The sequence below is a fragment of the Oculina patagonica genome, chromosome 1, assembly GCF_052425735.1.
Source record: "Oculina patagonica isolate OP01 chromosome 1, crgOcupat, whole genome shotgun sequence".
NCBI classification, from domain to species: domain Eukaryota; kingdom Metazoa; phylum Cnidaria; class Anthozoa; order Scleractinia; family Oculinidae; genus Oculina; species Oculina patagonica.
This window is the reverse complement of record NC_135758.1, coordinates 47,824,166-47,840,366: the sequence shown is the minus strand read 5'-3', so window position 1 is coordinate 47,840,366 and position 16,201 is coordinate 47,824,166. Positions and strand designations below refer to the sequence as shown.

At 38.9% G+C, this 16,201-nt stretch overlaps 2 protein-coding genes and 1 long non-coding RNA gene across 3 annotated transcripts in view; all 3 read right to left on the bottom strand.

Moving 5' to 3' along the window:
- Positions 1 to 1,184: 1,184 nt before the first annotated feature.
- On the bottom strand, positions 1,185 to 5,159 carry LOC144634665 (uncharacterized). The gene is made up of 2 exons (XM_078493692.1): positions 5,079 to 5,159; positions 1,185 to 3,419 (listed from the first exon to the last, which is right to left on the bottom strand). The coding sequence occupies exon 2, from the start codon at positions 3,415 to 3,417 to the stop codon at positions 1,321 to 1,323; it is 2,097 nt and encodes a 698-aa protein (XP_078349818.1). The 5' UTR covers positions 3,418 to 3,419; positions 5,079 to 5,159; the 3' UTR covers positions 1,185 to 1,320.
- Positions 5,160 to 9,008: 3,849 nt separating this feature from the next.
- Positions 9,009 to 14,982, bottom strand: LOC144634770 (uncharacterized). The gene is made up of 2 exons (XM_078493794.1): positions 14,914 to 14,982; positions 9,009 to 11,243 (listed from the first exon to the last, which is right to left on the bottom strand). Exon 2 carries the CDS (start codon positions 11,239 to 11,241, stop codon positions 9,169 to 9,171), a length of 2,073 nt encoding a protein of 690 aa, XP_078349920.1. The 5' UTR covers positions 11,242 to 11,243; positions 14,914 to 14,982; the 3' UTR covers positions 9,009 to 9,168.
- Positions 14,983 to 15,588: 606 nt separating this feature from the next.
- Positions 15,589 to 16,201, bottom strand: part of LOC144635253 (uncharacterized) — a 35,951-nt gene continuing 35,338 nt past the window's right edge. Inside the window, exon 3 of the long non-coding RNA XR_013567336.1 lies at positions 15,589 to 15,601. This is a non-coding gene — a long non-coding RNA (uncharacterized LOC144635253). The remainder of the gene's footprint in view (positions 15,602 to 16,201) is intronic.

Below are 16,201 nucleotides of genomic sequence, written 5' to 3'. Positions count from 1 at the left end.
CAGTTTTTACCACAATCTTTACGTTTCCAATGGCATCAATCAGATATTGATGATCATCGAATATTTACAAAGTTGTCCCAAAGTCTTACGAAGAAGGAATACGAGGGTAAACAAAGTGATGATGATGATGATGATGATGATGAGGACAGCGAATTTCAAATCTTACTCCTTCAGAAAGGCCTCGGTAGGTTGCTTAAAATTCGTCAAAATACCGTTGAGATTTAGTACTGGTAACTTAGTTTGACTATATCAGTAGGTGTATCTGAATCAGGCGAACTCATACAATTCTTGAACATGGATAATAAAACATAAATAAATATGAGGAGCTATCAGGCTGTTGCAATTTTTATGAACGTTCGAAACGTAACTCACATCCATTTATCGTGACCCATGAAGTGGTGCGATTTCTTACACTAATTTGTTTTGATTCTAAAGCAGGATAGGATACTAACTCTCAGAAAAGAATATGTTCCCAGGGTTTTAGATAAACAAACCGATCGCCGATAATTTAAATACCTTTTCAGAAGGTTAAAAGAGATCAACGCACTTGAAAAGGGAAAAACCCGAAAGTTTCGACTTTAAATTAGTCATCTTGAGAAATTTTTTAGACGGCTTAATTTGTTCGAAAAAGGTTTGACTTTTTCATTTAAAGAATTTTTCATCCCCTTTTGGCTTTCCAAATAGGTATTTTACATTAAGCGAAACATTATGGACAAAAGTGTAGTGGAGAGAACGCTCTTTGGGCTCGTCAGTTGTAACGTGCTCGAAAAGATCTCATGAAGGACGCAAAGGACGTCCGCGGGCGGGGCTCCATTTTCATAATTATCAATAAGCCTCTTTGTGAAGTCTTAGAATCTTAGAGAAGAATCCATATTGCATGTGGTTGAATGTTGCCTTAGTAAGTCCAAGCTACTGTCAAAAGAGGAAATACAGCGCCTTCTTTGTTGAGTGAACAGGAACAGAAATTGCCGTAAAATTCCGAAAATAAGCCCTGGACTTCTCTTTGCTTAACGTCTCTTTCAGGTGGGCTTATTTTCAGTGGGGGGGGCTTATGAATGGGAGGGGGCATATTCATGGATTGCAATTTGCGTTTTCGGAAAGGCTTATTTTCGGAATTTAAGGGTATATGCCGAAAATTTTCTATTTTTAGCTTCTCAATAAACAAGGGTTCACATTTTGTCTTTTCGTATTTATTTCACCCATTGCTGAATTGACGACCACTACAAGCGTTATTACTTATCAGCTATTATGCACGACTTAAATCAACAGCTCATTAGTTCCCCAAGGTTCCAAAGTCCATATATCACCGGTAATGGCCTTTTACACGCTCAGATTTTCATTTAGATACTTCCCATGGTGGTCCTTGCATTTGTACTGTCCAACGTCGCTGCTATCACAACGGAGTATCACCCACTGATTATTCCTATAGGCCACACGGATGTTGTGTTGGTGCCCAGCTCCAGTTGTTGTCAACTTCGTGTAAGCCCTTCTGTTGTTCTTGGCCTCTTCAACTTCAGCTGGTGTTAAAGTGATTTCATGACTGTGTGCACCTGGGGGAGTCTTAGTGGCGTCTTCCATCTTCAGTGTGGTTGGTCTCTCTGGAGGCTCGGTAGGCAACACACCAGAACCGCCTAATGGTTCCCTGTACAGGTAACCATATGTTTTTGACTTCATTAGAAGATCTTTTGTTGCTTCAAGCTCCTTCCATACAGGACTTCCTTCTCCGTGAACGGGCATTATGGGATAACGCTGACGCAAGACTCCAACTCCGTTTATCATTGGAAAAAAGATGCGTATTCCACTGGCTCGGGTGACTCTCACAGTGCCATCTTTATCCAAAACACCAACGCTGTTTTTGGTGGTGTCTGCGGCATCTGTGCTTACCTCTTGTCCTGAGAAAAAGGCTGAAGGGGTCTGATAATACTTTTTGCTGTTGGTACCATTGTAGGCCTTATCGGGGGTTCTTCCTCCATAGCGACCTCCTTGAAACACTGTCTTCCCGTATGGCATCCTCTCTGAACCTTTGTACTCGAGATCAAATGGGTTCCATTTGTTTAGGGGCGTCAGATAGATTATTTCCAATGGAATCGCGTACGAGTACTTCTGAGTAATAGTATTGCATCTGGGTCTCCACTTCGAACCTTTGCAGGTCTTCAGCTTCATTCCGGCGACTTTTGGTTGAGTGGTCATGGCCATGAAGAGGTTTTCATCTGCATAACCGCGATGCCGCACAGACTGTCCCATTGCGTCTTTCTCCAGAACTTTAAACCATCGATGATAGTACGCAACGTTCAGTTTTCCTGATTTCTTGGGGTCGATTGTATGGGCTGCCATGCCAAACGCTTCATCGGTCAGGCTGCCTTGGTAGTTGTCTTTTCCAGGAATTTCACTCATAAGCTCATCAAGTAAGGTAAATTTGGGATTGTTAATCCCCTCTGACCACTTGTCTGAGTCTTTGGGGTTGAGTTGGAATCTTGCAGCTCTAGTACTGGACTGGTGTTCGTATTTTCTTCGTGAAGGAATTCTGGTATGAAACTCGTCAACCACACGAAACCTGTTCAGTGGAACATCGCGACTCAGTGGATGACACAAAATTCGATAATTCCATTGGGCAAAGACAGGAATGGTGCCATTGATTATCTCCATGATTGTGGTTGGCAGGAAGGAGAAGTTCTCAAGATTGTCTTTTCTTCCAGTGTAGGAGGTAAAGCGAACTTTCTCTTGCAGGTCAAACCAAGATTTTGCATCAATGAAATGCCTGTCGCTTTCAAACGGCTCATCAATTTCTTTGGTTGCTGTGGTCCAGGCGCCTTCCAGGTAGCACAGTACTGGCTTGAAATACTTCCTGTAATCTCTGACGGTATGATTCTGTGACGCCCATGCTTTGAACCATTCACGCATCTCGACGATCTGTGCATCCACGGTGGTTTTGTTTTTGACCTCTGGTGGAACTTCTGGAAATGGAATTTCTTCAGTACCGTGGTAGTCCTTGCTTGTTCTGTTGGCCATGTAGAGACGGTAGTCATTATGCCTGGTCCTGAATTCCACTCCGTTGAGGACTCCAATGAATTCTCCCAAACCAACAGTGCGGACATTGTTAGCGTGCTCGTGAATTGACATCAGCCTACCGGAGTTTCCATGGGTGTCTGAGTAGTAGTTACGCGTTCCTTCGCGACCAAGTCGAACTTGCTTTACCCCAGAGTCGCCTTCAGATCTGATACGTTCCTCGACAAACAGCTGCTGTAGCATCACCTGTCGAGATAAAGCGCCCAGAATTTGGCGAAACGAATCAAATTCAGCTGTAAGTTTCTTGTCGGCGTCTTCATAGGCATCCGTTACTTCGCCAAGCACTTCGGCGTCACAGGTTTTGATGGTAAGTGCTATCACAACGAGCAGCACTTGCAAAGCTGCAGCCATGTCTACGAAGAAAAAGGCAATGATTTTTAAGTTCAAAGTTTATGGTTATTTACAGAATAGACTCAGACATACCGAATGAGGCTTTTAGTAAATGGTTTTCCTCGACAATGACTCCCTGTTCAGCGGCACGGTTGACTAAGTTCAAGTCAGACCACAAACACTGGGAGTACTGGGAGCACAAGTTTCAACTTCACCCTTCGCCCAAGCATTATAAAACCACTTCTAGTTATACGTTGGTTGTACTTGTAGAAAACTAATTTTGTTGAATAAGTAGTAACTTATGAATTTCACAGGAGAAAAAATAAATAATAGAAGCCTTCCACTATGAAATCAGCTTACGTTTTATAAAGCGTGTAAAGAATGCATCTCAAGCTTTTTTCATATGTTCTGTTTTATCTCCAAATCAAAACGTTTCTTTCAATTTATTTATTTCCTCTTATTGTCTTGTTACTTTTAAGTGCATTTTTATTGCAAAAGAATAATTTTCATCCATGTTTCAATTTATCAGTTCTTCGCATCGAAAATGTTCTTTTTAATTTTTTTTTAACTCGACGGAAGCTAAGATACAATTAATGTCAGCGGGATTGATGCTGGTAATCGGAAAAAAAGAACCTTCCTGCGATAAATGGCCCAGTTAAGGATCTCGTTTATATGTATGAATCTCAGGGCCGTCAGCAGCGTGCAGGAAAGCACACCCGTATTGCAAACAAACATTTTATGTTCTAACAGTCCTGAATTACTAGCTCCGTTTAAAACAAAAGAAAATTAATTTCCTTCCGTTTCCGTTGGAAGCCATGACTTTTCAAAGGATAAGTTACGAAATCTCTTACAACGAAAACTTTGGTTTACTTAGTTGGTGACATCAGACGCTAGTGATAATTTGTCTTTATGTTTATAGTAAGAAACTGATGCGAATATAAAAGGAACTATAAAAATTCAGCAAAAAAGTTAAAAGGAGGATTAAAAGAGACGGAAGGACAATAATATATTAAAAAAAAGATGTGCCTCTCCCCGTGTTGTAGCGTTGAGATTAAAGACTGAATTGTCATTGCTTTACAATACGTTTTTATCAAAATTAAAAGTGGGAGAAAGGAAAGTGCTTAAAAAAGCACTTGTATTTTGTATTTTTTGTATGCTTGCATGTATTTTGAATGCTTGTATTTTCTTCAGCCACAAAAAGTGCAGCGAGGTATCATCTCTTTAACTTATGACCACAATATAGCAAAGAGAAAAACTTATTCCACTATTAATCTAAAAAGGTAAAGCTATCCGTTGTGAAAAAGTTAGTGTTTTTGACTGTTAATTATCCTTCTTAGCAAGAAGTGTTCTCATATGCATGGAGTTTGCCTTTTGGTAAGCCATTGTTTCTTTTCACAAATAAAATTCTACCTCAGGTTAAAAGTTTTCAGCGAAGGTCGCCTCATTGGAGAAGTATCACCTTTTTCAATCATTTTGTACCATCTATGTTTTAACGTTTTTGTAGAATAACATTTTGCTCTACTGCATTTTTTTTTTTGCTTTCATGAAACTCGACGAATTAAGTTTATTGTTGGGACTATTTTCCAAACCGTCTATTTTAGTTTTGCACAGCAAAATAGCAATCTTTAAACTGCAGAAAAATAGGTTGAACGGATGATAAACATAAAATAAGTTACAGAAACCTGATGTGGTGCGATATAAAGCTCCAATACTCTTCTTTAAGGGAGTCTGGATATGCAATGATATATCCTCCTAAGACAGTATCAACTGCAAAATAATTCCGACCGTGGGGAGTTTAAAATATAAGCGTTTTTAAGAATAGTAAACGTGTGAATTGTGCCAGGCCTTCTAGGAGATATCATTGTGTTAACAGAAGCTTGTTTGATCTTGTGGATAAATCCAACATTTCATTAGTTCGTATCTTTGGCACTAAATACGTGACTTATCTCAGGGCAGATAAATATCTGCTACTGTAAATATCTTAGTTTGTTTCGAGAGAAAAAACCAACACCTGGAAAGATAGTAAATAAATGGCTTCTTTTATTTTCTTATCTGTTTTTCTTCAAATAAATATTACTAAGGCGTTACATTTTTAGTTCTCGAATTGACCTTCAGTGTCCTCTTGGTTTATCTCCATTTATAAAATTAACAAGGATTTATTGTTGTCCCTAGCGACGGAAAGAAAAACCAAGTATATTTAAAAAGTACCCAGCTAATTGCACTCAGATCTAACGTGTTTGCCGCTTTAAGCCCCTTTTCTAACAAGAAAGACATCTGCTATGATCTCACGAATAAGTAAACAAGGTTGCACGCAGTATCTGCATTTAATAGCTATTGCAAAAAGCGTTTTAGTTGTTAACTGTCCCTTGTGTGAAAACTGTTTGCATAAGAAAACACTGCTTATTTAACATCATTAACACTTTTTGTCTACAAGGAAAGCGAAAATAGCATTACTTTCCTTCAAGTATTATATTTGGCTCAAGGAAAACGAAAAAGTATCAATCCTACTTGCTAAAGAGCAGGCTACGCACTTGGATATACAAAACAAAGAAAAGTTAAACTTGATTGTTTTGAATGCCCAGGGGGTAGCTTGGTCTCCAGCATGTGTCATTTTGTACTATGTGACCGTTAGCTCCTAGGGGCCTAGTCGCTTAACACAATTCCGTTGAGACCCTCCGTGGTTGTTTGGTGATGTTTTCCGATCAGCCAAGGTGTGATGGAGGAGATAGCACAACATTAACCGATATTTGATTTTCCCTTCAATATTTTCTCAATTCTTTTGTGCCCGTGAGTTTGGTTTATATATCTTTGTTTTGTTTAACTCTGTAACAGATTATATCTCTACTTCCTTTCACGGTGAAATTTTAGTCTTTGATAAAATAATCAAGTCTAAAGAACTAGCAAGGCCTAACAATGCTTAGAACCGAAAAACAATATCTTTGCGTTTGGCAAATAAGCCTCCATTGAAAGCGTGCCGTGCAAACTGTTTTCAAAAAGATACAATGGCTGCACACACATGTTCCGTTACAAATCCTGCTGAACAAGCAGTTGATTTGCAATCTAATGTACACATGAAAAGTTACCAGCATATTGTTATTGTAATGATACATTTTACCGGTTTTTAGACACGCTGCACAATTTAATTTTCATTCGTGATTTTCCAGTTAAAAATTTCATACTTCTTTTCGAGCGGCAAGTTAAGCTTAAAGAAGTCTCTCGAACAAGTAATAATTATCGATATCTCTAGTAACTCGGTGTATCACAGAAAACCTCAATATTTGCACAAGACAGAATAACTGTCGCACCTTTTTATCTATCACAAAAAAGCTTTTAGTTATTAATTGTTTTTCATGAGAAAATAGTTTTCACATGCAGCAACCGGCTGGTAAATATTTCTTTCCTACAAAAAAAACAGTCGTAATTGGAAATCGACCTAAAAGAGATAAATTTCTTGGAATACATACATACTTTTTAACGTGGAAAAAAGTACACACTTAGCTGTTAGCTAGTTCACAGGTGCTCCACGATTAAAAGTTTAGTATTTACAAAAGTATTTACATCAAAACAAAGGGTATAAAAGTATTACATCAGACTATTTTAAATGGTTTAAAAAAAAAAAAAAAAAAAAAAAAAGAAACAAACAAACAAACAAACAACAACACCATCTAGCTAAATTAAGATTCCTAAAAAATATATATATATAAATATAAAAATCCTATCTAAAAGCGATAAAATATAATTATTAAACATTGAAATCAGTTTGTCTAATCTTTTTCAAAAAGTCCTTTGAGCCTGCCATGGAACGAATATCACGAGGTAGCATGTTCCAGTGCTTTGCTGCAGCATAACGCCACGACTTAAGACCATATCTGGTAGTGTTCACTTTAGGTATGGAAAGATTAAAATTACCGCGAAGATTGTACGCTGTTCTCTTTTCAGTTATAAGATTTTTGAAGCTGGATGGTGCCCTGCCTTGAATAATATTGTTCACAGTCAATAACATATCTTGAGTGCGACGATTTTCTAAGGTTGATTTTGATCCGATACGCCGCAAGAGCGCTTCGTACGACGAGGTCTTGTCGCTGTACACAAATCTCAAGGCCCTCGCATTTGTTCTTTCCAGTTTATCTATATTTCTTCTTCCACAGTGATACCAAACTTGACTACAATAAGAAAAATAAGGTAAAATAAAAGCTCTATACAAGGATTCCTTCGTATTACAAGGTAGAATGTTCTTTAACCTGCTTAGAGCGTTTATTTGGCTCCCCACCTTGCGACAAATGTCCGCAATGTGTGAATCAAATTTTAGTTTATCGTCTAAAGTTATGCCCAGTAATTTTATCTCCTTGGATACTGGAATTTCTTTACCCTCACATTCGATCTTGATGTCACACTGACTAGCATTTCCTAACACCATGGCGTTATATTTTGTCGGGTTGGCGATCATACCGTTTTGTTTGAACCAAGAGCTGGCATTGAACAGATCTTGGTTAATCATGTTTTCAACTGCGCGGGGACATTCGTTTGAGGCATGTAGATTGGTGTCGTCTGCAAAGCTTAGTTAGCTGCTCTCGTTTATAGCATAGGCCATATCGTTCATAAAAATATTAAAAAGAAGCGGTCCTAATATTGACCCCTGGGGTACACCACTACGAACGACATTAATTAATTAATGGAATCGTCTCATTTGGAATATGTTTCGCAGCCCCAACAGCTTATATCCATGTGCCATGATCATTTATATCCATTATGAGGGAACATGAAAAGTTTTTGTTTTATTTTTCAAAAAATTATGTCAATAGTGTTTAAAGCCACCTTAAATTTATGAAAAATTTGACGTAGCTCTGAATCCTATCGACAAAATATTTTGAACTTTTTGTGAATTTTTTTAAATGAAAAAACATATCAAAAACAGACATTCATGGGGTATTTTTTAATTTATTGGCCTGTAGAGGTGAAATTTAGGGTTTAGTTGACCTCGTTTACATTGCCATGGTTACAGGGATATCAAGTTGTTCATTTCTAAGACCTACACAAATTTGTTTTTAAAGTTATTCTTCAGAAATAAGACGTAATTGTCTTAGCCATTACAAGCCACCTGAAGACGAAATTTTAATCTCGCATTTTATTTTAAAACATGTCAGGAAACAGTTTTTTTCTCGATCCTGCCAAGAAAACATATCTTCACATGGCTTGAGAAGATATGTTTTCGTACCAGGATTTAGGAAAAAATGTTTCCTGGTATGTTTCAAAATAGAGCCGTATAAACATTCCGAATTCGAATTATAACCTGGAAGCATCATCTCGCAACAATTTTTTTTGGTTTGCAGAAATTTATGAGCAAAACATCGTATCGCGTCGGAATGAGTATCAGTTGAGAAAGTCAAGACGTAGGTCTTTTATTTTTGGTTTGTTTGTTTTTGTTCTTTTCTTTTCAGCCAGCTCACTTGGAGTTCACCACAATAAATATGGTTGAATATTTCTTAAATGGTCCGTTCTGCATTTGCTCATATCAGGAATAATACAGCCCGCTAGCGTTTGTTGAGTGGGCATACATAGAAAGATATAGCAGGAAGTTTGATTCTTAAATATATTACCAAATAAAGAAGATCTGGAGTTCATATTCCCATTTTATTTCAACGATTGATTATTTGACTGCTACTACAACCAATATTACCAAAAGCCAGTGAGGGTTCTCCTCAATCATCATGACATAACTAATCAGCTAATTTGTACCCTTAAGCTACAAAGTTCGTAGATCCAGGATTGCTTCTACACGGTCGGTTCTTCATCGAGATACATTCCATGTTGGTCCAGACACTTGTACTTTCCTTTGTCGTGGTCATCACAGCGGCGGATCATCCAGCTGTTCTTCCTCCAAGCAATAACAAGGGTGTGTTGGTGTCCAGCTCCAGCTGATGTTAACTTTGTGAACGACTTCCTCCGGTTCTTTGCCTCACTTACTTCAGCAGCTGTTAAAGTGACCTCATGAGTGTGTGCGCCTGGTGGGGTCCTGGTAGCGTCTTCCATCTTCAGCGTGATAGGTTTGTCTGGAGGCGCGGTAGGCACGACACCAGATCCGCCCCCTAATGGCTCCCTGTACATAAAACCATACGTTTTTGACTTCATGAGAATATCTTTTGTTGCTTCAAGTTCCTTCCATACGGGACTTCCTTCTCCATGAACAGGCATTATGGGATACCGCTGACGCAAGACTCCTACTCCGCTTATCTCTGGCATAAAGATGCGTGTTCCACTGGCTCGGGTAATCCTTACTTTGCCACTGCTATCCAAGACACCAGCGCTGTTTCTTGTTGTGTCTGCAGCATCGGTGTTTACTTCCAGTCCTGAGTAAAAGGCCGAAGGGGTCCGATAATACTTCTTGCTACTGGTGCCATTGTAGGCCTTATCTGGGGTTGTACCTCCATTGCGACCTCCTTGAAACACTGTCTTTCCGTACGGCGTCTTCTCTGAACCTTTGTACTCGATATTAAATGGGTTCCATCGGTACAGAGGTGTCATATAGATTATTTCCAATGGAATCGCATACGAGTACTTCTGAGTGATAGTTTTGCATTGAGGTTTACCCTTTTTACCTTTTTTGCAGGTTTCCAGATTCATTCCTGCGACTTTTGGTTGAGTGGTCATTGCCATGAAGAGGTTTTCATCTGCATAACCGCGATGCCGCGTAGACTGTCCCATTGCGTCTTTTTCCATCACTTTAAACCATCGATGATAGTACGCAACGTTCAGTTTTCCTGTTTTCTTGGGGTCGATTGTATGGGCTGCCATGTCAAACGCTTCATCGGTCAGGTTGCCTTGGTAGTTGTCTGGTCCTGGAATCTCACTCATAAGTTCATCTAGAAAAGTAAATCTTGGATTATTGATTCCCTCTTTCCACTTGTCTGAGTCTTCGGGGTTGATTTGGAATCTTGCCGCTCTGGTATTGGCTTGCTCTTCATATCTCCTTCGTGCAGGAAGTCTGCTGTGAAACTCGTCAACCACACGAAACCTGTTCAAAGGTACATCGCGACTCAGTGGATGACACAAAATTCGATAATTCCATTGGGCAAAGACAGGGATGGTGCCATTGATTATGTCTATGATTGTGGTTGGCAGGAATGAGAAGTTCTCAAGATTGTCTTTTCTTCCAGTGTAGGAGGTAAAGCGAACTTTCTCTTGCAGGTCAAACCAAGATTTCGCATCAATGAAATGCCTGTCACTTTCAAACGGCTCATCAATTTCTTCGGTTGCTGTGGTCCAAGTGCCTTCCAAGTAGCACAGCACTGGCTTGAAATACTTCCTGTAATCTCTGACGGAGTGATCCTGAGACTTCCATGCCTTGAACCATTCACGCATCTCGGCGACCTGTTCATCTACTGTGGGTTTATTTTTAACCGCCGGTGGAACTTCTGGAAATGGAATTTCTTCAGTAGCGTGGTAGTCCTTCTTGGTCCTGCTTGGCATGTAGAGACGATAGTCATTATGCCTGGTCCTGAATTCCACTCCATTGAGTACTCCAATGAATTCTCCCAAACCAACAGTGCGGACATTGTTAGAGTGGTCGTGAATTGCCAGAATCCTTCCAATGCTTCCATGGTTCTCTGTGTAGTAGTTACGCGTTCCTTCGCGACTAAGTCGCACTTGCTTCACTCCAGAGTCGCCTTCAGATCTGATACGTTCCTCGACAAATAGCTGCTGTAGCATCACCTGTCGGGATAATGCGCCCAGAATCTGGCGAAATGAATCCATTTCCTTTTTGCTGTCTTTAAAGGAATCCTCAGAGTCACTGGATTTAACGGTTAGTGCTATCACAAAGAACAGCACTTTGAAAGCTGCAGCCATTTCTATAAAAGATGAAAAGAAATAATTTTATCGTTGAAAGTTCATAATACTTAAGCTTGATATTTACAGAATGCAGTTAGGCATTATGGCCCCCTGCTGGTAAGTAGCATACGCTACTCTTTTTTTGATAAGTGTAAGTAACAAATTAGCACCTGTCTTTATAAGTAGTGTAAAGCCCCGGCTAAACGATAAATCATTTTCGTCAAACATCATGTTGGAAGAGCATGTTTGACCGTTTAGCGGCCTCTCTCAACATTGCATTTAAATGGTTTCCCCTGTTTGATCCAGATCAAACATTTTCATTCAACATTTTGCTTCACGCGCAAATGTTTGACCGTTTAGCCACCTTTGCAAACAAAGCAAGTCAGAGCGGGAAAAAGCAACCAATCAGAAACCGAAACTCTGTGACGTCGCGCCATAATTTCAGCGGTAATATGCACAAAGCTCTATATGGGCTCGCTTTGGTAGATGTTTAATGAAACATTGTTTGCACGTTTAGCCACTCCATGTTGTGTGCCACGAACACGATGTTGGACGAAAATGTTTGATCGTTTAGCCGAGGCTTAAGTACTCGTATGGTAAGCATATGCCATTTGTAAGTTGTGTCTGTTGTGTGTTTTGCATTAAAAATTAATAAAACGGTAATAAAAAAAGTAACAAAGTGTCTTGGGATCTATAGCGTCCCTCAAAATTTGCCGGCGATATTCATAATAAAGACTTCTAGAAGTCCTAGATTGAATGGAAGTTGTTCTCTCCCGTTGCACATTTTCAACGTTAATAAATTGCAAGATGGTGGAACTCTCAAGGAGCAGAAGATAAGCATAAGGTTATCACAATACAATTTGAAACACTTATTCATTATTTGGTTTTTTAAGTGTATTATTAACCTTGAAAATATCAAACAATGAGTCTCCCAATAATGTCAATATGTAGCATGCAAAGAAAAACTTCATCCCAATTACGGTAACATTCTAGAACCAAGCGTGGACAGTGGTCAAAAGGCAGTATAAAAAAGGGGTCAAAAAGCAGTATTAAATGTTACAGGGCCGTAACTAGCAAGAGGCAAGACGGGGCACTTGCCTCGTCTAGATTTTTGCCCAAAATTAAAAACAAAATATGTTTTATAGTAAATGGTTTGAACCCAGGAGTATCAGTAGGTCGTAAAGTATGATCGTCCGGGTGAGAGTAGTTCTGAGAAGAACTGTTGTTGGTGACTGACGTTTCGACAACCTGAGCGGAAGTCATCTTCATAGTCAAGTGAAAAGTTGTTGTCAGTCGATGATGTTATAAGTCTGGCCGTTGATGTTGATTGGTCAGTTCAGCCGTGATGTTATTGGCTGTAAGACTCGTGTAGAGTTTGTCGACAGTAATTGGTCAGTTTCGATCCGTCTATTGTTAGTCAAATTAAGTCGTTCTGTTCCGTCTATTGTTAGTCAAATTAAGTCGTTCAGTTGGCGGTCCGTTTGTCGGTTCTGTTTAAGTCGTGAATAAGTCGTTTGTAAGGTGCCGGTAGTTGTTGACATCTGTTTATAGGCGTTTGTTCTAAGTTTGTGTACCAGCTTTCCAGATTCAGTCGTTGAAAATAGTTAGTACTGCAGGTTAAGCATTCAGCAGAATCCCAGTCGATTTTGTGGTTAGTAAGTCGATGGTGTTTAGGAATGTGATTATTGCTCCTACTGCCAGGCCTCCTACATCGGAGAGACCGGTAGAAACCTCAACACGAGACTGACTGAACATAAACGAGCGACGAGAAATGGTGATGTCAATAATCACAAATAAATGAATGTGTGTCCAGCAGTAGCAGTGAAATATATATATGATAAATGCAAATGCGGCCTTACACTACTGAAGACCTGAAAAAAATTTTTCAGGCTCTGAGCGGGAGTCGAACCCACGACCTTTGCGTTGCCAGTGCAATGCTCTACCACTGAGCTATCAAAGCCACATGAGAGCGGTCGTATATGGGTAATCCCATGTATGGCGCGACGGTAAACCATTAATAATGGTTTACCAATCCCATGGTGGACATGGTATCATGTCCACCATAAAGGGATTACCCATATACGACCGCTCTCATGTGGCTTTGATAGCTCAGTGGTAGAGCATTGCACTGGCAACGCAAAGGTCGTGGGTTCGACTCCCGCTCAGAGCCTGAAAATTTTTTTCAGGTCTTCAGTAGTGTAAGGCCGCATTTGCATTTATCATATCAATAATCACATTTCTGAACACCATCGACTTACTAACCACAAAATCGACCGGGACTCTGCTGAATGCTTAACCTACAGTACTAACTATTTTCAACGACTGAATCTGGAAAGCTGGTACACAAACTTAGAACAAACGCCTATAAACAGATGTCAACAACTACCGGCACCTTACAAACGACTTATTCACGACTTAAACAGAACCGACGAACGGACCGCCAACTGAACGACTTAATTTGACTAACAATAGACGGAACAGAACGACTTAATTTGACTAACAATAGACGGATCGAAACTGACCAATTACTGTCGACAAACTCTACACGAGTCTTACAGCCAATAACATCACAGCTGAACTGACCAATCAACATCAACGGACCAGACTTATAACATCATCGACTGACAACAACTTTTCACTTGACTCTGAAGATGACTTCCGCTCAGGTTGTCGAAACGTCAGTCACCAACAACAGTTCTTCTCAGAACTAAAATATGTTTTGTTGGGAAAATAATCCGTAGTTGAACAAGTTTGAGTTTTCTCAAGAAATGCGTCATGAAAAACGTCTTAGAAAGAGTTTCGGAGCTTTCTAGATTTCTTTCCTCGTCTATGGCAAAGGTCTGGTTACGGCCCTGTATTAGCGAAAAAGTTAAAAACGGACTCACGAAGCCTAGGACTATGATATATTTTGTGTATAAACGTAAGAAAACATTCATTAATATTCATGTGAGCGCCTCTCCTCTCGTTGAAGCGTAGGGAACAAAATGGAAAGTGTCTCAAAATTTAACTTCCGTGGTCAGCATTTCATTATAAAATGTTTGTATTTTCTTCAAAAAAAGGAAAGCACAGTAAATGTCACGATTTCTATGAATTGTGTCGTGACATAGGAGAAAGCAAAACTTAAAGCCGTTGTTTCTTAAATTATGTACCTGCACCATCTACTGTCTTACTGTTTACATAGAAAGGTAATCTATCCGTCCTGAAAACTGTCATGATTTTTTCCTTCGATGTGCGTGGAGCATATACCGTTTGGTAAACCATTATTTCTTCTGCCAATTAAACTGATTTGGACTGAGTTCCATTTCAAGTTTAATTTAGATTCATCTCCTTGGATAAATTAAATGTCTTTTTAAGTTATTTGTATCGGTTTCGATCAATATGACTAAAACATTTTTTTTCATTTGCTCGCTTATAGATGAGATTCGGCGAATTCATCTCCTTGGATAAATAAAATGTCTTTTTAAACTATTGGTATTGGTTTAGATTGATAAAACTTAATTTTTTATCGACCAATTGCTCGCTAATTGATGAACTTCGGCGAGTTTAATCAGTTAATATGAAAACTTGCCTTTCATATGATTGCGTCCATGGTAGATATACAAAAGAGCACTCGTTGAATTGCAGAAAAATATAGTTCCAGGCTAAACATATAACAACAACAAATAATAATGAAAGAAAACAGAAACCTACCGGTGCTTAAGATGTAACGATCCAACTGAAATTCTTCCAAGGTAGTCGGCCGTCCCAAAGTAAGATCCTCTCAAGACGAACGAAAACTACAATGTGATTGAAATACTGAAGATCTTTAAATTTAAGCTTGTCGCAAGAAAAATGAACGTAATTGCTGTGCCAAACTTCTTTAGGAAGTATTATTATGTCAACGGCAAGTTTGTTTGATCATATGGAGGTAAATTCAACATTTCATTAGCATTGAATATGCGGGTAATTGGTGTTGTCTTATTTCTGATGGGATGTGTGTTTGCTACTGTAAATAATTTTCGCTGTCTCGATAAGAAAAAACTGCACCTGGAAATATAGCAAACAATGACTAATTTCGTTTCTTTTTCATTTGCTCTTGTTCAAGTGAATACAACCACGGCGATTCCATGGCTTGCCGCTGCAAGCATTGTCCTGACAAGAATGACATTTCGTACGATATATTTTTTGTTTTTGTTTTTTGACAAAGATTAAGACAAAGAAGTGCGCGATACACGGTCCTTATCTTAATTTCACATTTCTGCAGCTCTATAGAATACAAGCGTTTTAGTTGTTTATTGTTTAAATCGTGTAAAAACTGTTTACATAAGAAAACAATGCGCAATTAACATTATAATATTTTCCTTTTTTCTACGGGTAACATTTTCTTTTCATGCTTTATCTTTGGCTTAGTTATATCGTTTTTCTACTTTTTTTGGACTAGCGCAGCAGCTTGGTAGAAAATGCTCAAGAGCAAACTTTTTTTGGCTTCTTTCAATACTTCTCGTTAATTTTGATTCATTTATATTCTCCCTGGTCTGGTTTTAAACCGAACAACATTCGTACTTCATAACTGATTTTTAACGGGGGTTTTAGTTAATTCTAGAATAGCTTATACCTTACGTCTTTTGTAAGTAAAAGAATAATCAGATTAAAAGAAACTGGTAATTACACAAAAAAAAGTCTAACAATTTTTCAGAACCGAACAATATCTTTGCTCGATTGCAAATAAACAATTCATTGAGCATTTTCGGTTTTTTGTAAAAGTTACAATAGCTGCACAAACATGCCATTAAAAATCCCGCTGAACAAGCAGACGATTTTTTCAAACTTCTCCTAATTATCCCCCTACAACGTAATGATTCGAAATGTACAGAAAAGAATAGATCACAATGATCGTGTAATAGATATGACTCACTCATCAAGTGACCCTATAAACCCGTGGTGCGAGTTACGTTTATCGCTTAACACGCAGCATTTCACGATAGCTGGGAATGTAGAG

Coding starts and splice junctions, on each gene's coding strand:
- LOC144634665 (XM_078493692.1), bottom strand. CDS start 3,417: ATGGCTGCAGCTTTGCAAGTGCTGCTCGTTGTGATAGCACTTACCATC.
- LOC144634770 (XM_078493794.1), bottom strand. CDS start 11,241: ATGGCTGCAGCTTTCAAAGTGCTGTTCTTTGTGATAGCACTAACCGTT.